Below are 22,802 nucleotides of genomic sequence, written 5' to 3' on the forward strand. Positions count from 1 at the left end.
ATTTATGTTTGCACAATACTGTAACAGACACTCTTAACAACAGAATTTGAAGACCAGTTAATGATTAAAGGTAGTAATCCAGATACGTGTCATTGCATTAAGTTTGTTTCAGTTTGTTCTTTTATTTTCACATGTGCAGTTGCAGTTTTATATCACAGTCTGATGACATTAAACCTGTTCCGCTTTGTGAAACACGTCCAGAGGTTATATTTTTAGACATAAAAGATCAAACTGAGTACTTTATGGAAAAAGGAGAAATTAGAAAATATATTCCTTTTTTTAAATTTTTACAGTTCAGTAAGTTACTTCTTTTTTTTTTTAAACGTTTAAGCAGGATTTTAAACATAAATCACAGTACTACCGTACACAAACTAGTCAGTTAATATCGTTCTCTAAAGCCGACGTCACCGCTCACCGTCCATCTCCACGTACAGATGGTTGGCCTTTTAAAAGTAAGGACACATCAAAACGTTTACTCTCCTCACTGATAATGAAATATTAAACAAGCTGAATTTAATGCACTCTTTAAACCTGAAACATTCAAACTGATTTTTTTTTTCTTCTTCACAAATTGTGCAGTACTTTGTCAGCCGACAAGGAGAACTTGAACAGGGTGCCGTTTTTACATGCAGAATGTACACTTTTTGCATTTCTACACTATGCACAAGGAGGCGCTGACTGAAAAAGAGGAGAAGGTTAGTACAAATGCAGTGCACTACGACAAGTTGGGGGAAACAGACACATTTTGCGCAATGGTATGTTCACTTTGTACAACCCAACCCTGAGACTTGGATGCTGAGTGGTTCACAAGAGCAAAATCGGCTTTTCCATACAGTCGAACAAGGTGCTTAATTTCTTGTTGATGATCTTCTTTTTTTTTTTTTTTTTATCTTGTTTTTGAATACAGATCCCAAACATTGGCCCAGGTACATGACGCAGAATGACAGTATTATTCCCTACAAGAACAGAAAAAATTCTGCTCTAGTAAAACTCAAAAATCAACCTCAAATATTGATGTTAAATACATGCGTGATGCATGGCATGCATGAACTTGTCATGGCACAAAGGAGGTTATTTGGTAAATATACAGATCCCAGTAATCACTGTACAAACAGTACACGGGCATATCTAACAGGTCTGTAGATAAATAACAAATTCAATTACACGTGGATGTACGAAATTAAATCCTACTTACAAATGTAAATAAAAATGAGGCATTGATCACACAGAGGAAACTTGGGAACACTTCTCTTATCGTGTCACGTTAAAGTCACTCGCATGTGGGTAAAGATCTACTAGCTGTCAACATCCAATGAAGTCAGAGAATCCGTTTTCAGGCAACGAGTGAAAAAACCAGCAACGACTGAATGGGAGTTTCTAACTTTGAACCCTAAAGGTGTGGACGCGGATTGGGGTCGTTTTACTTGTCTAACTGTGGGAATGTGCAACTACGATTCAAACCTGGTGTTGTCGTTAAAACATTTACATACAATCTTTATATGGGTAACCAAAGGGATAAAATAGACTCTTAAATTCCCCCTCTGCTTTAGTTATAAAGTTTCATCGACTGACCATTAAATTAAATAATTTATAGCATATATTAACAGTTAATCCAACATTCCAACTCTTCCTAACGTGGCGTTCTATATAGATAGACATCTGCCTCTGAATGAAAAAACAAGGTGGATGCTTTTAGCCGTGGTACAAAATAAAGGCATCACTGTTGTACTAAAGAGACTGAAATCAAACGGGTTCTTAAAAGAAAAAAAACGTTTCTAAACTTTTAATTAAAGCCACAAACCTGCTTTTCATTGAATACACTCCTGTCAGGGGAGCACTCAGCATAACACAAAACCTCTTTGCTATAAATGCAATATGAAATGGTGCATTTAATTGTAAAGTAAAGCTGTGTAATTATGAACGCTGCCCGATAGAAGCTAATGATGGTCCTGGTGTAGACACGACTCCCGAGACTTTAACAGACTCTTCTGACATGAGGCTATAAAAGCAGAACGCACCGAGTATCTCAACCATCTGCCACACAATCACTGACCAACACCCTTTAACTCCAAACTCATTGATAAATGGGTTTTGTATAGCTGTATGCATGAATATAATGTTGTTTTAACATACAAATAAAAGCAAAACATTGGGGGAGGGGCGCAGCAGGGCAGCTATGACTGTGGTTGATGCTGAGGGGATGGAGGTGTGTCTGGAGTTTCTCCCGCCACCTGTCCTTCAGGGCTGATGTCCAACTCCTCATCCAGTTCACTTTGGTCCAAAAGCTCAAAGTCCTCTTCCTCGGTCGGAACTAGTGTGTCGTCGGGGAACTCCTCGCCGGTGCCACTTTCCGTTGTGATCGCCTCATCTGGTTCCTCGTCAGGACCGAGCTCCTCTGCCGTGGTAACTGTAGTGTTAGCAGTGGTGTCGGCAGGTGTCTCCAGAGCGCCCGGTGGGGTTTCGCTGGGAAGAAACTCAGCCAGAGAGGGCTCCTCGCTGGCCTCGCTGGAACGCAGCAGGGCTGACAGAGTGTTCTGCACGACAGTGGAGATGGCAGTGCTCACTATCTCCTCGCTCAGGGCCTCCAAGGAACGTTGTGCACCCTGGGTGACTGCAGGCTCTGTCTTCTCTCCTCCCCCATCTACGCCCGCCACAGGCACCGCGCCCTCTTCGCCCCCAGGTGGTCGACCGTGTCCGTTGAAATGTGTGTTCACAAAATGGAGGGGGGATGCTAGGTGCTGGATAAGGAGGCTGGCGGGGCTCAACGGTTCCCCTTCGGACTGAGTGTCAGCCTGGGCTCCCTCTCCCTGGCCTGAACCTCGCAGAGGAAAGTGAAGCAGACTTTGCTCAATGGAGGGGAACTCCTCCACTGAGGGGAACTCAGGGAGATCCCGCAGGTACGACTCCTCTGGGTCACTTTGTAAGCTCTGCTGGTCCAAATCTGCAGTAGGCAAGAGACAGTATAAAACCATAAATAAATGCAAGTCGTGCACATTTAATTTTCACAGTGATATCTTAACGATGAGAGGATGAGGTGACATTGCCCTTATGATAACAATCTGATGCACAGAAGCACGACAATCCAAAAGGAACACTCGCCCACATACTCTCGTACTTTCTTTGAAAAGAGCAAAGGAAAGACACTTGGTCTGGCCAAGAGAGAGTTTTGTTGTTTTATTTCGCTAATTCTGTTGGTCTGCATCTCTAAAAATTTGATACTGGTGAATGACATTGCACAGAGCAGCACACACACCTCTGCACACACTCACTATCCAAATTTATTTCTTATGTAGACCTCTTCAACTGCTTGTTGACCTAATTATCTAATCAGCCTGTCCAACAGTATCAACTCAATGAATTTAAGCGTACAGACATGACCAAGACAACCTCCTAGAGTTCAAACTGAGCAGAATGGGGAAAGAAGGTGATTTAAGTGACTTTGAACATGGCTGTTGGTGCCAGACGGGCTGGTCTATTTCAGAAACGGTTGATTTACTGGGATTTTCCCAAACAATCAGAGAGTGGGCTGAAAATGAAAAAAAAAAAAAAAAAAAAAAAAAAAATCCAGTGAGCGGCAGTTCTGAGTGAAAAAAGAAACTTGAGGACAGATTCCTTTAAACTGATAAGGAGGCAACAGTAACTCAAATGACCTCTCGTTACAACTAAGATATGCAGAAGTGCATCTCTGAAAGCAAACATGTTTAGCCTTGAAGCAGATGGGATACAGCAGCAGAAGACCTCGTCAGGTGCCTCGGCAGGTTGACTGGAATATAGAAGATCAGAAAAATGTTCCCTAGTCAAATGAGATTTGATTTCTAGTGCCACAAATCGAATGGTGGGGTCATAGTTCATGTGAAAGCATAGATCCCACATGCCTTTTATCTGTGGTTCAGGTCAAAGATGGTGGTGTAACGATAATATTTTATTAGCACGCTTTGTGCCCCTTAGTATCAACTGATCATCATTTAAACACCACATCCACATGTGAGTACTGTTGCTGACAATGTCCATCGCTGTGTGACGACACTGTACCCGTCTTCTGATGGCCATTTCCAGCACAATAACTCGCCATGCCACAAAGTTGAAATCATATCAGACTCAGTTCTTGAACATGACAGTTCACTGAACTCAAACGGCCTCCACAGTCACCGGATATCAAACCAACAGAGCACCTTTGGGATGCAGCGGAACGGGAGATTCAGATCATGGATGTAGCAGCTGTGTCGTGCTGTCAACTTGGATCAAAAAATAATAATTTTTTTTTTAAACAAGCTTTAATCAAAGTTCAACATTGACACATGACAACTACCTTCAGAGACGTCGGTGAGTTGAGGAGTGGTGGCTCTGGACACCGAGAAGCCTCCACTCTCCAAGATGGATGCCTCTTCATCTGACAGCTCAGAGTCTGTGATGGCCATAGCCAGAGCCGTAGTTTTCACATCCACCTGACCAAAGAAAACAAAATAAATAAAATAATGACGCATTATTTTCCACATTTCAAAACCTGAAAAAGATAACTATAACCAGACTCCTCTGGTTACTCCACATGCAACAAGTTTGAATTTATTACAAGGACTATAACCTTCATAGCTCGTAGAAGTAATCCAGATTATACTAGTTTGTTTATTTTATTACGTTTGCACCATGCCCTGCAAGTGTTCATTCACAGCATAGCGACTGAATACCTGACATGACACTGTCAGTTACTGAACTGAACCGTGTACTTTCTGCTGTTGCGCAAATGGAATGCAGTTGTACTGGAAAGATAATCCTTCAGGTCATTTGGCACAGCGCAGAGCTCCATTCCCATCAACACGTCACCACATTCATAAAGGTCGGTGCTGACTTCAGCACACTGTGCTGCTGCTGCAGCTTCCTCTGCTAGTCTTACACTTTAAAGTGGCACCCTTGCATATACGTACTCTCTGTGCATTGTGGGTTGTGTTGCAGGTGTGGGTCCTTACCGTTGGAGCAAAGCAGGACAGCTCCTCCTCGCTCTCGCTCTCCGTTTCAGCTCTGGGCTCGTCCCCCTCCTCTACCTCCTTCTTTATCTCTGTTTAAAACCCCCCACACACAAACACGTGTTTTCAACATGCCATGAAGGACACCACAACAACAACAACAACAACAACAACAACAACAACAACAACAACAACAAACCACTAAAGGAAGTGATTCAAAGACAAAGACTGCGGTATGAGAATCAAGTAACCAAGGGAAACTGCGGCTTTACAATGGCTCCTTTTGTTTGTGTGTGCAGAGCCCCTGATGTTGGGTATCGCTGAGAGGACAAAGAAAGGTGAGCTACATCGATTCTTGCGCAACAACGCCGACTTCACTTGAAAGCACGTTGCGGCTGAAAGTGGCTCTCTCACTCACTCCTCTTGTCGTGTTTGCGGTGCTCCGTGTCTCCCTTCATGCTGTAGTCCAGTTTCATCAGGATCGGTTCCAGACCGGTGTACATCCTCTGGATCAGCTCATGGTACACCACCAGCGGCCACAACAGAACGCTCAGCGCTGAAAAGCAGCGTGGAGAATGAACATGGGTTTTTTTGTTGTTGTCGTTTTAATTACTGCACTGACTCCTATTATTACTCACTGCCAGACACCCTCTGTTATGGCTCACCTATAATATAGGAGATCATGATTCCTGGTACGTAATGTCCAACCACAGCCAGAACAAAACAGCCACTGCACATCATCACACAGAACTGGAAAAAAGAGAAAGCGAGAGATATCTTCAGTGTGTGCTGTATTTATGTCATAGAGAACACTTTACTATAGCCGTTTCTAAAAGTGGGATAGTTTATATCACTAGCATTACCAATCGGTTAGTGTGATGCTATTCATATAGTTGACTTTTCCCCCAAAACACCGCTGAAAGGAATAACAGCACTACTCATAAGTTTTATTTTTTTAAACCCATGATTAAAAGGTCCTGCATCCGACATGTACTTATGGAAATGCATCCAAACACTAGTAAAGCTGTGCAAAGGAATCAGGTGATTATTAAAGTGCAGCTCAAAAACACTGGCTGTGTGTGTCACTTCACTCGCCTCACACAACGCCCACAATCCTATTTACAATTCAGTCTTTATGATGGATATTAAGTTGTAACGACTGAAGTTAATTCACTGTAATTAATGAGGTTATCGACTTTGTGCCACGTGTGCAAATACCTACAACTCAAAACTAAAGAGAAAGACTTCTGCAAACAGCTGGAAGCAACAAACTAACTTCACCACAGGGTAACGGTCTCATTTTCATTAGACACATCTCTCTGTTATCTGACCTCTGTTATCAAAACATGTAAAGTTCTGGGTGAAATGTGGCCAAAGCCTAATATTGGAGATGTCATGTTCACTGCAGGGGGGGAAAAAAAATCTGTTTACCACAAAGGACTGATTCTACGAGGCAGGTTTGGGCAGAGTAGAATGATGAGAAAGAAACTGGAAGCTTTTTCAGTTATTTCTCCAAAAGGATCCAGTTTTTCAGTTAGTTGAGCAACTCGCTCAAGAAGGGGAAACAATCACAGTCTAATCTCGTGCGTGTCTATTAACTGACACAATGGCATTCTTTAAGAATTGTGCCGTGTTGAAAGTAATGTGTAAATGTGACTAGATTTACCTTGGAAGTCCGCCATTGTGAGTTTTCCAAAAAGTAACCAAGGTGCACTTTCAGACATATTCTAATTCTGTCATATGATCGAAAACACTTTAAAAGGACATTTAAGGAGTTGTTTAATGTGTTGTTAAGCCTGCATTACTTGTTTGAGATTCCCAAAGTCCAATGTCCAAGTCATGTGTTCGTTTTTTTTCTTGCTGTAGTCTTGCACTACAATCAGACTCATTTAGCGAGAGGAAAACGTTGAAGGGGAGGAGTGGAGATGTGGTTGTTACTTTTATTTTTAATGTACAAAAGCACAAGAACATGATAGTGAAGTGGGAACTGTCTCCAGGACAGAAACAATTGCATTATGCTGCTAATGCAACATTGTCTCTTTGCAAGACCTGCACATACAGCATGTTAACACAAAGCTAGCCAAGAACCCAGAGGGACGTTATAGCTGAGTATATGCAGACCTCAGCCCAGCAGCTAAAACCTGGACTTCATCAGGTAACAAAGGCAGCAGTCAGGCTTGCATCTGGACACATTTGTACAGCGGAATCATTGTGGCAGTTGCTTAAAAGTCTCTTTGGGCTGGTTTTCAACTTTACTTTGTGTTGTTGGCTTTGTGTTTACACATAAAAACTAAAATATAAAGATTGTGTGCGTTTCCTTATTCGGACAGGGATCTGTGCTGATGTGATGAACTGTAACCTCACCTTTACATTGTAAGTTGCTGATTATGAGTGTGTGTTTAGGGGCGTTTTATGGAGTAACAAGAAAGTTAAAATAATGAGTAGTGTAATGAATTACTTTCTTTGAGGAATAATTAAGTAATATGCTGCATTACTAAAAGTAATAAGCAATTCCTAATACATTACTTTTGTTGTGTAACAACCCCAGCACTTCTCATGACTACGCTAAATTTGCCTCTCCTTATTGACAGTCTTAGCTTAGTTCATCTTAAACCTGAATATGAATCTCAATCCTTCAAGTAATGAGGCCAGCATATATACAAGTAGTCCCATTGAGCTTCAGACTCCACTAATCACTCAGATACTGAGCGGATATCCCTGACAAGGTCATCTCAGGGATACAGCTCTCAGAGGGCCCCACGCACCTATTGTTCAGAGATTTTTTCAGTTCAGGGTTTTCAGTCAGAAAGTTGGCTTGAAGGGTGGGTGGCTCTAAAGTAAGTAAAGTTTCAGTGCACAAACTGAGAGGAACTAAGAACTAAGTCCCACTGTAATACATTATACAAGTACTATTCTGAACTTTGTAAATAATCATGCAAAGCTCGTCTGTTAAAGTCTGAGAATAAAAATACAGAGCTGGAAAGATGGCTAGAAGAATTGGCTTTTTTCTTAAAAAGAAAGGAAAAAAAACCACAACCTGACAACAATCGCATAAACATTTATACTTGGACTATTAGAGATTCACCCCAATAACATGTGTGCATATGCGTTTCCATGGTCACACCAAAGCACCGTACCTTGCCATGGTTCTGTCGTTTGTACTGCAGCATCTCCTGCAGATACATGCAACAGGTCAGATAACTCTCAGCCAGGTGGTGGCTGAGCTCGGGGATGCTGAGCAGACGCTGCTCCGCGCTCATTGTCTCACTATGATCAAACAAGAACACACACGCACATTGAACACACAAAATTCAACACCTGTGACGGACACAGATCTGTATTTGAAGCAGTTCAGGCTGTACTTATGTTAGCAAAGGTGCAGGTTAGGATTTCATGTTTGCGTAATGATGATGGAGGGAGACAGATGCACACAAGTGAACACAAACACAACACACTAAATGAGGCAGGGAGCCTGAAATTAATTATAATCACAGAGTGTTGTGTGACAAACGGGTCATAACATCCTACATGGACAGACTTTAATGGATGACTTTTACACTACATTAACACAGGAAAAATCACTGCTTAAGAAAACAAAATCAACTTATTACACTACAAACCTTTGTGCAGGATGAGCGTCTACATGTTGAACTGTAGAGGAGACACAAAAAACAAACAAAAAACAACCCACAATTAGCAAAGAATCTGTCGAAACATCTTTTTTTTTTTCTCCTACAACCCCAGTTCCACAAAAAGTTGGGCCGCTGTGTAAAATATAAACCGAATGCAGCGAGTTGCAAAAAGTTCCTCCAGCTGTTTCTTTTTAAGGACCGCTTCCTTTTAAAGCCTTTTCCTTCCCCTGTCCCAACAGTTGTGAGACGCGTCGCTGCCATCAAACTCAAAAGGAGCTCATTTTTCCTAAACATGTTTTTACATTCTATTGTGAATAAAATTGGGCAGATTTGCAAATCACTGCATGCAGGTTTGGTTTGCACTTTCAAACAGCATCACAACTTTTTCAGATTTTAATGATTCTCACATTGAATATTAACAGAATTTTTTCAGCCTTGTAACATATTTTGTGGATGTTTGACTACTCAGTTAAAATAATACCAGAAATCACACGATGTGTGTGAGTGGAGGAACAACTTCAACTTGAATAGAATTTTAGCTTTGTCAGCAGTACCTGACAGACAACATTACGCGAACTATTAGAGGAAGGCATCATTGTGATTACTTTGAGACCTTACCAGTAATGATGGGTAACTTGGGCTTCCATCTCTCCAGCAGCATGAGCCCCAGCAGGGACACGCTTATCAGAAACAGAGGCCGCAGGGAGGTGGAGGACAAGATCCTGCAGAAACACAAACACACTCATGTATATAAATTCAAATACGGGGAATCTATTAAAGCCCTATTGCTGTGGTTGAATATGAGCCAAGGGAAAGTAATCAGACAGCAAACTGACAGCTGGTCAACCAGGCCTGAGCCACTCATCTTTACGTCTTCTCTTGAATTGCGGTATTAACAGGTGTGACACCTCAAAATAACCTTTATCTATATAATATAATTCCTTATAGTTAGCAGGGAACATATGCCGTGCCGAAAAGGAAGTTTAAACTGGCTTGCAACCTTCGTTAGCATTAGGCTAAAGACGTGGGATTAGCTAACTTATCTTGACATTCACTCGTAATACCCTCGCTGACGTTAGCCAGATAGCTAACAATGCACTCCAAAGCAGCCTTATCAGTGTGAGAGACAAGCGTGATTAAACGCAGACTCGACGTTTACCAGAATAATGTGTTCAGTGTCAGGGCGACAAAGATGCTGTACAGCGGCCTCTCCCAGACCAGCAGCCTCTGCACCCACAGCAGCAGGAGTTCATACTGCGATAGCCAACCCTGAAGACGCTCCCGCAGGCGAACGAGCTCCGGGTTTCCGTCCCCGCACGCCTGCTCCGACGTCCCCGCAGGGAACAGGGCCTCCAGGCCGACCGAAGAGGAGGTAACCGAGGGGCGTCTTCTGGCCTCCTCTCCGCTCGCCATGTTTCCCCCACTTTGTTATGTTGTTTTGGAGATCACGGGGTATATGGAAAGATGAGGGTCAAGCAGGGCAGAGTGAAAACGATAAAGCTTCCGGTTAAAACTTTCAAAATAAAGTGGGTTGATAAAGAGCAGCGAGTACAGTCGCGTCTTTCTGTCAAGTTTATGTTAAAAGAAAAATTGACCTTGCTTCCGAGAAGACCGCCATAAGATATTCTAATAATAATAAAATGACTAAAATAAAGGTGATACTGAAACGTGCCGTGAAACTCTGATAGCTAAATTTAACTAAACGGAATAGAAAAATGCAAAACTGCAAAAATAAATAAAAAAAATACATAAATAAACGCCAACTTATACCTGAAGTTATACAGATGCATTTCCATTTCCTATAACAATTGCACAAACACTTGATTATGTTTTGTGTATGTGTGTGTGTGTGGGTGCAGACTGTGACCTGCGAGTGTATTTTATTTTGAAGGTAACTCCTCTTCCGATCCCAGTCTGTCGCAAAGACGGGTACACAGATGGGCGGACGGATCATACGGCCCGTCAACAGAAAAAATAGAGTCACGTGTTTCCTTGTTTACTGTGTAGAGAAGACGGGGTTAAAGAAAGCCAAAGAGTACCACCCCGTGGTTAGAGATACTGATTGTTATGCAACATTTTATACAATTTTAAACTATTAAATTTAACGTTTTTTATCAAGATTTCCTCACGCACGTGCTTATTTTCGTTTCATATTAGTTGTTTTTAGAAAACAGATTATTTGTATTTGCACATGACAGAATTCTTTTTTAAATAGCAACGCTTATAAAGATTAAACAGATTTAAAATTTCATTAAGAAAAACCCCCAAAGGAAATTAGACTTGAGGAAAAAGAGCTTTTGATGCTCACAAAGCAGGAGATGGATATACAAAATTATCAGAGCTTTTTCAAGTATCAAGAACTGGAGTGACTTGCCACTGAAAATCTGTGAGATAAATTGAAGGCCAAATACTTGAGGGTTTTTTTTTAGAGGCAAGGCACTGAAAAGACAACACAACAAGCTTAAATACAAATTTAATTGAGAAATGTTATCAAAATCAGTAAACATTTACTGATCAAATGCTGCTTTGTGTTGTGGAGCTGTGCAGATGCATTGAGGCATTAGGGTCCAGAAAGCATATAAACAGCAGTAGAGTTGGGGATTATTTCTTCCTGGTATGAGGGCTCATTTCAGTCACATGCCAATTTCTGTAAAACAAAAAAGAACATTTGTAATCACACTACTTAGAATTGATCTTGGGAGTATGTAGAAAATGAAACAAAGCATCAGTCAAACAGCACAAACACAAAAGAGGGTCATGAGCCAACCTGCCTGGGTGCACTGCCAAGACTCAAGCCTACACAGGTGCTAAAGGAGGGGAGGGGGGCCCTCTTTCCCCTGGTGCTAGGACAAGAGGGCATCAATACCTGCAGGGGTTAAGACCATTGCCTGCAGCAGGTCAGACAGAGAGATGATGCCTTTCACCACATCAGCCCTGTCCACCAGGACCAGCCGATGGACCTGGGATAAGCACAAAGGACTTATCTTTTATTATCCTTTGACCTCATAATTTCACGATAAATCTTAAAGAGGCTGAAAAAAGTCTACCTCAGCTTTAACTATACGGTCTATAATGGTTTCCAAGGTTTCATATGGATAGCACTTAATAACTCCCTCAATGCAACATATCCGCTTTTCAACAGCCTCCTGCATCGTCATGTCCAGATTGTTGTAGGTCTTCTGGGCTGCTAGGTTCTGCAATGGATCAAAAACGGTATCTGGGAAAGTGTGTGTGTGAACAGTGCTTTGATATTTAAGGAAAATAAGTGGAGTGATAAATATAGTCATGTTAGATTTGTACTTACAATGACATCAAATCTTGAGTAGAGTGCCACCACTTTGCCTGGGAAAACAAATAGTTTGACAATGTAATAACCGGGTTACAAGTCTAACAGTCTTTATTGTTATAGTTTTTTTCTGTCATGTGTACACTGTTTCAGTGGTGGATACACATTAAAGCATGGCCAAAGTGTCAAATGAGGAGGTGAGAGGTGAGGTGTCATGGTCCCTGGGTCTTGGATTCAGGGCTTTGTGTTCTTGGTGAGGATCAGTTATGTTTTAATCGAGCTGTTTTGGATATTGGTATAGTCAATATTTTCCTTTGGAAATTATTATACCGTCTGTTTAGTCTCTGTTTATCTTCTTGTTCTTCTAGGTTACACAATGTTTTGTTATCGTGCTTTGTGCTCCCTTCCTGTTCCTCCGGCATGTCCCTGGGTCTGCCTTGTCACTCTGTGTTCTGTCTCCCTGGCTTTCTGATTTCCTCTTTTGTATTTCCATTTTGTTCCTTCTACCTTATCTCCATGTTTGTTTATCTTCTGTCTCTTTGTCAAGTTCCTATGGGTCTCTCTGTGTGTGCCCGCGTTTATTTTGATAGTGTTTTGTGTGCTTCATATTGTTTTAATTCCCCTGCTTTGTTATCCTGATTTGTTGCGGCTGTCTTCCCTGGTGTTTCCCCACCTTCCTAATTACCTGGTGAGTATTTAAGTCCTCGGTTTCCTGCTGGTCATTGTGTCCTCCCTTGCACACTTCCTTGAAGGTTTGTAGTGGTTGGTTTTGATCTGGATTATTTTGTACTCAGTTTAAGTTCTGCAGTAAAGCTGTTTCTTAGAATAAACGTAGTTTCCAAGTCCTTCATTTGGGTCCAACATACAGTCAGCCTTGACAAGTGTATATACAAGTGATCACTGTGAGCCAAAAGCTCAGGCTTCAGACTGGCGTAAATTATTCTTTCCAGTAGGTTTTTCTTCACGATATGACATCATATACAGTGGATGTCCCTCAGGACTTACCCACCTGCTGTTCAAGCTATTGTTTACAAGGGGCAGGCAATCAGAAGCATCAATCTATCTTTGGATTGTGGGAAGCACAGGGAAAGCATCCAAACTCCACACAGAAATGCCTCTGGCTGACTGCTCACTTCAAACCTAAGACCTTCTGGCTGTGAGGCAACAGTGCTAATGACAACGGCACCATCTCAATATAAGGCAGATAAGCATTATTGTGACCAGTGAATCGTGCAGAGCTACTCTTGTGGTTTTGTAGAATATATACATGGTGACAGCGACAGCTGAGTATAATGTACCTTGTTCATCCACCACTGGCAGCGCAGACACCCGCCTCTCCACAAATATAGAGAGGGCATCATAAAGCGATGCTGTTTGCTGGACAGTGGCGATGTTCCTGAAAGTTCCTATCCCAAGTTCCTGGATCGGCCTCTTTGTGAATGCAGGCTTGGGAGATTTTTTCCCCTAAAAAAATTCAAACACCCATATTTGAAAAACAAAGTATCATGGTACTCAAGGCTACAAAAAACATCATAACTAAAGCTTTTGCTCACAAATATATGGAGGAACTTGAGGATTCTTTTGTGGGTCAGAATGTGCAGGACATTCCCAGACTCTGGATCGATTACGGGCAGCCTGTGGATTTTGTATCTGAGTAAGGAATAGATGGCTTCGAAGAGGCTGGATGGAGAAGAGATAAGAAGAGGAATGCCTGCCAACTGGAATTTGAAACAGAGGTGCCTCAGAGTGTTGTGTCCACTCACCTGGCCTCTGGAGAGATACTAATGAGGAAGTTATTGGAATACTGCAAATAAACATCTAAACAGAAGAGGAGAGAAACGGCTCAGATGAATTTCATAGACCTCTGGGCACAGATGATGCCATTCATTCCTGCTTGCATATTTACTTCGAAGGGAATCACCTCTCCATGTTTCTATCTTGTGGCTCTCAAGCTCATACATCTGAACCTTAAAAAAACAAAGACGACAGGCATTTTTATATTTGCTAGCAAGAAAATAGGAACTTTTCTGTCATTTAATAGTTTATCTGTCACATGGGTGTAGTATGAATGGCTGTGCGGGAGGTCTTTATCCGTAGGACAAGTTGTAAAATTTACGAAAGTTAAAAGTCAGAAATGTATGCCCTGTTTCACATGTTTCTAAAACGTCCAGTGGGCCAGATTGGAGTTTTTCCTGGGCTGATTGTGGCCCCGAGTCCTTTGTTTAACTCTACAGTAGGGGCGTCCAACCTGAGTGGCTTCAAACTGTGGGAATTTAGTGCTCACCATGGGGGACTTGTAATAGCAGTGAAGGATGTTGATGAAATCTGTAATAGTCAGCATACCTGTGGCAGAGGAGGATTCACATTCCCATTATTACCAGTGAGTGAGCCCAGTCTACCATATCTGTCCCATTAATCCGTCATCTTACCCACAAATCTCTGCAGCTTGCTGTCCCATAGTGGTGCAGCCCTCAAGCCATTTGCCACCAGTGCATAAAAGGCTTTTTTCACCTTTTGGGGTTAAAGATTTTTCAGTCAGTGATGTTTTACAGGTAAATAACACTACTCTGTGACAATTCAATATGAAAGTCTAGATGTGCAACAGCTCATGGAAAAGCTTCAGGCTCACTTGTAGTGTGGTATCAAATATGACCAGTTTACAGCTGGTTGGAATGGCATCATAACAGCGGTGACTTTTCATGAATTTCATGTAGACTGTGGCATCAGCCTCTAGGAGAAAATACACCAGCTGGTCACAACACACTGTTTGAACAGGGTTCAGCAGTTATAGACGAGGACATATTCATGCGTGCACACACACAGCTACAAAACGAAGGAAAGTGCTAACAGCACAAAGCCAACAAATGCAAATACACATATGCACATTTCCATGCACAGATCCAAACCCAGACAACTGCCAGGCATTGTACCTTGACTCTGTATTTCCTGCTTCTTTTCTGGGAATGACACCTATAACATATATCACTGTCAACAAAATCCCCATGGCTACTCATTTCCTTGGTTTCAAAAATATTATCAACCTCCCAGACACCCCCAATCATATACATTTCACCTGTGAACGAGGCTCCATGACTCTGTCTTGTGTCCATGAAAAAGTGGTTTTCAAAGCAGGAAACTGAGACCGTTTGTTAGCCTTTTCTACAAAGCAGCTGGGTCTATATTAGGAGTTCTCAAATGGTATGTGTCAAGCCAGGAGTGTAGGGGAGGGGTAAGAGAAGCTTGGCATAGAGTCAGGGGGGAGGGACATCCCATATTCAACCAAAACCAGACATCTGTTTTCCCCCTCTGTAAAAATGCTCATCCAAAACGTTTATCCTGGCCCTTAAAAACATGGAATAGCTTTTCAATTGTTATGGGATCACTTAGTGCAATCCCATAAACCCTCATTTCTTCATATTTTGCCAGGAAAGTGTGATATACAAACATACTTATATATATATGGAAATACAGAATATAAGGCAAAAATAGTTTGTACAATTCTAAGAAGCTCGAAAGTCAATATTTGGTCAGTATTAGACTACCGTTTATTCAGTCTGAACTCTCTTAGGCAGCGTTCTTGTCATGTCTTTATGTAGTCTTCAGGAATAATTCACCAGGCTTCTTGAAGGACATTCAAAACTCTTCTTTGATTGTTTCTGCCTTTTCTTCTGTTCTCTGTCAACATGATCCCACGCTGCTTCAATAATGTTGAGGTCCGAGGTCTAGGTAGGCAAATTTATCCGTGTGTTTTCCTACCCAGGTACGCTTTTACTGCATTGGCAGTGTGTTTGTGATAAATGAACCCACTGCCAATCAGACACTTTTCAGATGGTATTGCACGGTGGATTAAAATATGTTCCATCAATTTTCACCACATATCCAACACCACTGGCTGTAATGCAGCCCCAAACCATGACAGAGTGTTCTGCACATGGCTATAGATACTAACTGTTATACCTCTTTCCTGACCTCCTCCATAAATACTGAGGATGAGTTGAACAAAAAATAAATAAATAATTGAAAAATCAAATTTGTTCCCCTTCACTTGTCAAGTTTCCTCAAATTTTTAAGGATACACTGCACCCCCTGCCAAGACATTTCAGGTAAGAGCTCTTTGGGAATTACCCCAAAATACCATTTAATACCTGTAAGAAGAAATGGGAATAAATAATGTGTTTTTGCAGTAGGCTGCAAACAAAGTGACTCAAGTTGTCTGTTATGTCTAGATACAACATTTGTTAATTCCTTGAGTTTGGTGCCCTTATTTAATGCTTGGGACATTGGTCAGAAGTGGTTTAGTCTGTTTTCTCTCATTTAAAGGTTAAAAGTTCAAACATACAACAAACATACTGTTTCATATTTACTGAGATTCAGCGTGGCTTCATTGTATGTTGACACAGAATTATATACAAAGTATCTCAAACAAATGCGGTCTTTATTCTTTTTTTTGCTACACATTTTACAATATTTGCATTTTATAACATGTACAAAATTTAAGGGGTTCACGATCCAAAGTGTATCAAATTCAAAATTCAGATCAATTTGTTAAAGGTTCAATTACAAAGTAAATGTAGATTTGTAGCGGTGTAGATAAAAATGACCATTTTCCCTTCTGGTGTTGAAAACATGACAATAATGCAGTAACAATGCAAGATGATTTTCTACATCAATGAAAATGGAGCCAAAAAGTGCAAATCTCCCGCAACAAAGGAAGGTTGACGTTTTCCTTTGAGACAACACATGCAAAAACAAACAAAACAAAAAAAAAGCTAGAGACTGCATGAAATCACAGGAACACATCCTTTACAAAGGTGTTCCACCTGGCTAAGACCCTGTTACAGGAAAGTGACGTAAGTATTATATTTTGTTGCCATATCACATCTGGTAAAAAAGAAAAAAGACAAAAATCAGCCACCATAACCAGAATGTGTGGAAACGGTGTGGCATGTGACAGTAACACAAAGACACGGTTTCAACTGTCTGGTCTCCTGTCCAACCATTTCTCTTCTCAAACCTAGAAGACAACCGGATTTTATAACTAGCTATCAGTGCCAACAGTATGTGTATGTGAATGACCAGTGTCTATTGCAGTCCTCAAGCTGCATCAAAGAAAAGTATATGGCTACAAGAAACGAATATGAATAAGAAAATTGAGCCTGGTTTAAGTCCCTTCTTCATTAAAAAAATAAAACAACTTACCGTGAAACTTTCAACTTTCATATATGCTTGGTAACCACCACACACATTCATTAACCTGCCAAATGTGAACAGCTTAACGTGGACATGAAACACTACATGTATAAAGGCTAATTTACACCATTGAGCCCTGCTCTCAAAAACTGACGTAGATGTAACTCTGTCTGTGAAACTGGCTTTAAAAATAAAAAAGTGCCTAAATTGAAAGTTTTTAGAATATGTTTAGCGCCATCTTGTGTGAGTACAGAACGTTGTGTCACTGTAGTTCATGTAAGCTAACTGGTAACAGAAACAGTAATTCAGGGGAAAATAAGGACACTTAAAATAAAAATCAGTTTATGGGGATCACTTTTGTGCTGCCCCTGGCTGCAGCAATGAGATTTATGTTAGAAATGAGGCTATACTGTCTACTTTAACTCACCATCTCTTAAGATGTAAATGGCTCGTTGTTGTTTGGCTAGCTGCACCGAATGGGAAAATCCACCTGCTAGCTGTAAGGGCAGGCTTTTAAAGCTCTTTTTAAACGAGAATAGTGTGGAGGAGAGCCTGTTTGAGTCAGCTGGAGGGTGTTTCAGCAGACCGACGACCGGAAGTCAGAAACTCTGATTTTTCCTCGTCTGGTCGTGTGTACCAAGCGGCACAATCAGCTGATGTGATCAGCGTTATTTTATGCATTTTTTTAAAATCTTACAAGTGAGGAAAAGTAAGTGAAGGAGATTGTAATGTGGATGTAACCTGTGATATAAACAGTTTAGCTGTGCTTGGGAAAAGACAGGACATTTTATTAGAGAAAACAGCGCTGATCACATCTTGCAAACATCTGCTTTGTCAGCTGATTGCGCAGCTTGGTGAGAAAAAGCTGTTGTGTTGGACTCCAGCTTGTCAGTCTGGTGATTCAAGCAGGCTCTCCTCCACACTGTTCTCATTTATAAAATGCATCAGAAACCGAAACATAACGACTAACAGGTGGAGTTTCCTGTTTGAGTGCAGCCAGCCAAACTACCTAAAACCACTTACTGCTTAAGAGACAGAGAGTGACAGTGGAGTCGATTTGTTAGCATGAAACTCATTGTTGCAGCCAGTGGCAGCACGAAAGTAAACCCCTACACTGATTTTTAGTGACCCTGTTTTCCCCTGAGTTATTGGTTCAGTTATTAGTCAACTAACGCAAGTCTTTTTTACTGCAACCAACCCGACGATATCACGGTCTATATTGACACAAGATGGCGCTAAACATGTTTTATAAACTTTAACTTCACTTAATTCGTAAATCCAGCTTAACAGACAGTATTACATCCATGTCAGTTGTTGAGAGCAGGACTCCATCGTGTAAATTAGCCTTTACACATACAGTGGTTCATGTCCACTTTAAAAATTACCGCTGTGACACAGCAACTCGGAACACATTCAATTCAAAAGCCCTACAACAGCAAGCGACAGTGGCGAACTCTTAAAACAGAAGGGTGATAATGTGAATTTAGTTGCTGCAGAGAATTAAATGAACCAAACTTTACAACACTTGTGATTAATCAAGCATTGTGGTATTTGAATTGAATCAAATTTACCCTGCAGTATTTAACTATATAGAAATTTCCTCCCTGTGAACCTCTTGGAAAAGTGCCCAACTCCTCTTGTATTTTCTCCTGTATTCTAGATCTGGAAATGTAAAAAAAAAAAAACAAGCCTTGAAGCAGTAGATGAGTGACAACAACAATGCTGGTTTCATTTCCAGAGTCCATTACTACAGGATGAATAGCTCTGCCATTTCTAGCCAGGCATAAGCAGAGCTTGGACTTTGTCAACTGGCAGCATAGACTTTGGGTGGCAAGGTCGCAGCTGTACAGGAGGAAAAATATCTAGATGAGAGTCCACACTTGGCTTGGTAGCACCGAGGAGGCTGGAGGAGAACCACGACAAATGAGGCTGATGGTTTTCAAAGGGGCCGTGAGGGAGGACTGATGAGGTGTTTCGAAGCCCGCAAGCAAGAGGAGGGAGTGTTGCGAGACAGCCAGGACAGATGAAGGACACAGGAGACCAGGTCTGGGAGGCTTCCACATCAGGTTTCGTTTCAGGATGTATATGACCCATCGAGGCAAGCAGGGAACCCCAGAGACACAATACAGATGTTTGTGTGGAAGACGATGGAGGCCTTTGACTGTGGTGTTGCCTGCTTCCAGGTGAGCCAGTCTGACGGTTAACACTCTTGTTGGCCAGAACACAACAAGGGAGGCGGCGGGCTGAGGAAGAGGTTTCTGGACTCAGGTTGGAAGCCAAAAAGTGGGTCAGGCTGATCTCATCTGGCGGAAGAAGAGACTGGCCTCCTCTAGAGAGACTGAGCTGGTGAATCACAGCACTGGTGGCAATAAGGCCAGCCACACTGGTTAGATAGACCAGGCCAAGCATACAGGATACCTGAAAATGAATTGAGATGAAGTCTTATGATGAAACGCAGAACTGCATTAAGGAAAACCCATTATGTTTTCTTTATTTTCTGTCACGTATACACTGCTACAATGAAGAACGCTGATATTTAATAGGCTCAAAGTTTAAATAATGAGGTCAACCTATGTATATTCACTATGAGCCAAAAGAGACGGTACTCTTGGATGTCTACGAAGATATTCGTCAGCTCAGACACACAGCTCAACGAAGCCCCACCGACCTTTTCTTCAAACCATTTGTTTGAGAGGTGCAGCCAATCAGACAAAGAGTGGATTTAAGGGACAGCAAACTGATGGCTTATTTCAGACAAGAAATTGACTGAGTGCCCACGTGATGGCCCATAAGAAGGTAAAAAAATATCCAAATAGCTTTTGCCCCCTAAAGAGCAAGGGCTATACTAAAACTTTGATGTTTTATGATGTTTTTATTGTAATACGTCAGCCTATTATGGGATCATTGTGACATCGCAGGGCGTTGTATTGAAAAAATAAAAAGTGTGTTAAAGAGCTCTCTCCATGCCCTTTAATATAATGCATTACTCATTATGGTTTCTCTGAGCTGTTTTTTCCCCCAAAGTTAAAGTTGACCTTGGGGAAAAAAAACAACCAGGACAGACAAACAAACATGGGGTGATCGTGGCTCAAGAGTTGGGCGTTCGCCTTGTAATCGGAAGGTTGCCGGTTTGAGCCCCGGCTTGGACAGTCTCGGTCGTTGTGTCCTTGGGCAAGACACTTCACCCGTTGCCTACTGGTGGTGGTCAGAGGGCCCGGTGGCGCCAGTGTCCGGCAGCCTCGCCTCTGTCAGTGCGCCCCAGGGTGGCTGTGGCTACAATGTAGCTTGCCATCACCAGTGTGTGTGAATGTGTTGATGACTGGATGTGTAAAGCGCTTTGGGGTCCTTAGGGACTAGTAAAGCGCTATATAAATACAGGCCATTTACCATTTTTACCAAACTGATCCTAATATGTACTTCCTTCCATTCGAGGAAGACAAAATATGGAACTGGAAATGGGCATAAAAGGTCTCCTTCAATACTTTGTGCACTTTGCTTGGTTGTAAAACTATAAAATGGATCAATTAAAAAAAGCACTTAAATATAAAGGCTAAATATTAACGTTGTAAAAATATGTGTCCTCTTCCTACCTTAGTAAAGTGCTGGTAGATGGCTGTGAGGGCTTGACTCCATACAGAGTGCTCTAGCAGCACACAGAGGTCAGTGTAGGTGAACCAGCCGCGTTTCATCCCCTGCCGCTCCGCAATGCTGGAAATACACATCACAAACAGATATATTTGAAATGAAAGGCTTAAATCAACCATGTTGTGTTTTGTAGGCTAAATGTAAATTCTTGTAAATGCTGCATTTTAGTGTTGAGTTACAACAAACCTGGTCTCCAGTTGACTTAGTAAATCAAAGAAGTCATTCGGGTCAGCGAAGAGGCTCCACTCCTTGAAGATATGACAGGAAGGTTTGGACACATCATTTGAAGCAAATGTTCGTGCAGGCACACCTTATTTACACGCACACACAATCACTTACAATGGCGTTCAAGAAGTTCATCTCCAGGTTGTTGACAGTTTTGACATCCAACTTCCCAGCTGCTCCCCATTCATCATTGAACACCTCCTCTTCTTCACCTTCATCATACAGGTACTTGCTGGCAACCATCTAAATCATGAATAAAAGTTTACAGTATTTCATGGCACTATCTCGACATTATGCTGGCTTAAAAAAAAAAATAAATCATAACAAAATCTCACTTAGAATGAACGTCTGAACCCTAAAAACATACCATGGAGATTAAGAAGAGGTCAGAGGAGGAGATCTTTTGGAGGTATTCAGGGTTTCTATGTCTAAGCCTTTCTATGTAAACAAGAGCCAGCATCATGGCACACGGAGAAATGCAGGCCTCCCTGAAACAAAAACAAATTGTTTTAGGGACATGATTTAGGGACAATCGCCCATTTCTAAAAGAATGAATAATATCTGTCTACCTTTACTTAGTACAGCACAAACCTGGCAACATGGGCAGCATACTTCTTCTGGAGCTTTCGTATTGGGCTTGGGGCAGACTTTTGGAAGATTTCGACGGCAATATCTGAAAGCAGAAAGTCAGGAAAAGTCAAAAAGAAAGTGGGCTCCAAGTGTGATTTTTCTAACCCTCTTTTATCAGTGGTTCTGATCATTAAAAAAAAGACATTGTTTAATATACAAACTATGCTTTAAACACCTGAAATTTTATTAACAACAACATTAAACTGTCTTATAATAAGTCAGAAAGAAGAATTCATCCGGAACAGATTACTTCTAAAGCAGAGCCAAAAACTTTATATGTATAATAAATTTGGCTAAAGCTTTAAGTGACAGTAGACGCTTTGCTTACCTGTAACAGGGCAGGAAAGGGCATCTAAAGAAACATCATTGTCCAGGCCATAATATAATCGCTTTCTCACTCTTTCGGTCAATTTCTGGTGTCCAGGAAGAAACTATATGAAACACAAAATCCCAAATTAGGTATATTAGCTTGACTATTATGGAAACTGTTGGGTGAACTTAAGCTGCTAGGCGATATCAACAAAGAAAAATAAAACAATTAAAAATGATACAAAAAAACAAAAACAAACAAGCTTAGCATATTTAAACCAATGCTAAAATGCTAACAGCAGAGAGTAGCTCTTGTTTACCAAAACTGCTGCTAGGCTTGGGCTGGCCCGCAGTTCGTCGGCGGAAGTCTAAAATAACAGCTACCACTAGCATTATGCTATCCACGGACGCTTGCATACCTTAAGGTTTTTAAGATTTACACATGGTAAGACTATTTGTACAGGTGAATGCGTATCACACAGAAGAGTAAAGCATCTGTCTTCGCCTACTCGGCCAATATTTTGGGACAGGAGCTTCAAAGTTTACTCGCATAAGTCAGCTAACGCTAGCTAAAGCGCCTAGCCTTAGCTAGCGTGGTGTTCGCTCAACAACTTACCGTGAACTCTTGGAAATCCGAGAACTGAAATGTATTCTCGTTAAATAAAGCGTCGAAATCCATATCTACGACAGGTTAAACATTAGTCCGCCAAATAATGAGAAAAGGACAACTTGGCCTGGCTCCCTCCTGTTTGGTAAAGCTTGCAACGCCCTGACGGAGGGACACAGACGGTGACAGCTGAAACCTCCAGCTGTTTCCCTCTCTTTCCGGGCACATACAGATGCTGGGACTCCAGGGGGCGCAGTCTGCCGCTGTTACGCGAAAGTTAAATGCAGGTCAAAAGTTTTTCTTCCATTTTTTCCTAT

At 41.5% G+C, this 22,802-nt stretch overlaps 3 protein-coding genes across 6 annotated transcripts; all 3 read right to left on the reverse strand.

Annotated features, from left to right (window-relative positions):
- Positions 1 to 97: 97 nt before the first annotated feature.
- retreg2 (reticulophagy regulator family member 2) lies at positions 98 to 10,091 on the reverse strand. Its single transcript, XM_005920041.3, has 9 exons — positions 9,753 to 10,091; positions 9,212 to 9,315; positions 8,582 to 8,612; positions 8,099 to 8,228; positions 5,627 to 5,711; positions 5,380 to 5,517; positions 4,965 to 5,053; positions 4,310 to 4,445; positions 98 to 2,941 (listed from the first exon to the last, which is right to left on the reverse strand). The coding sequence occupies exons 1-9, from the start codon at positions 10,004 to 10,006 to the stop codon at positions 2,175 to 2,177; spliced, it is 1,734 nt and encodes a 577-aa protein (XP_005920103.1). The 5' UTR covers positions 10,007 to 10,091; the 3' UTR covers positions 98 to 2,174.
- Positions 10,092 to 11,054: 963 nt separating this feature from the next.
- On the reverse strand, positions 11,055 to 15,068 carry prkag3a (protein kinase, AMP-activated, gamma 3a non-catalytic subunit). Of its 4 annotated transcripts, none has more exons than XM_014332929.2 (13): positions 14,953 to 15,068; positions 14,810 to 14,849; positions 14,509 to 14,609; positions 14,309 to 14,390; positions 14,164 to 14,222; positions 13,801 to 13,846; positions 13,643 to 13,697; positions 13,433 to 13,559; positions 13,178 to 13,343; positions 11,898 to 11,935; positions 11,641 to 11,787; positions 11,361 to 11,553; positions 11,055 to 11,240 (listed from the first exon to the last, which is right to left on the reverse strand). In XM_014332929.2, the coding sequence occupies exons 1-12, from the start codon at positions 14,968 to 14,970 to the stop codon at positions 11,437 to 11,439; spliced, it is 996 nt and encodes a 331-aa protein (XP_014188415.1). In that variant the 5' UTR covers positions 14,971 to 15,068; the 3' UTR covers positions 11,055 to 11,240; positions 11,361 to 11,436. The 4 variants fall into 4 exon arrangements, with proteins under 4 accessions (XP_014188415.1, XP_042075862.1, XP_005920099.1 ...); XM_042219928.1 differs by having other exon boundaries at positions 11,365 to 11,553; positions 13,786 to 13,846; XM_005920037.2 differs by having other exon boundaries at positions 13,786 to 13,846.
- A 3,672-nt stretch (positions 15,069 to 18,740) lies between these two features.
- Positions 18,741 to 22,795, reverse strand: cnppd1 (cyclin Pas1/PHO80 domain containing 1). Its single transcript, XM_005920035.3, has 8 exons — positions 22,495 to 22,795; positions 21,898 to 22,000; positions 21,531 to 21,612; positions 21,307 to 21,427; positions 21,054 to 21,182; positions 20,901 to 20,962; positions 20,660 to 20,777; positions 18,741 to 19,487 (listed from the first exon to the last, which is right to left on the reverse strand). Exons 1-8 carry the CDS (start codon positions 22,555 to 22,557, stop codon positions 18,843 to 18,845), a joined length of 1,323 nt encoding a protein of 440 aa, XP_005920097.1. The 5' UTR covers positions 22,558 to 22,795; the 3' UTR covers positions 18,741 to 18,842.
- Between the last annotated feature and the right edge of the window lie 7 nt (positions 22,796 to 22,802).

The sequence above is a fragment of the Haplochromis burtoni genome, unplaced genomic scaffold (genome assembly GCF_018398535.1).
Source record: "Haplochromis burtoni strain Fernald_Lab_line unplaced genomic scaffold, NCSU_Asbu1 Contig_40, whole genome shotgun sequence".
Lineage (NCBI taxonomy): Eukaryota > Metazoa > Chordata > Actinopteri > Cichliformes > Cichlidae > Haplochromis > Haplochromis burtoni.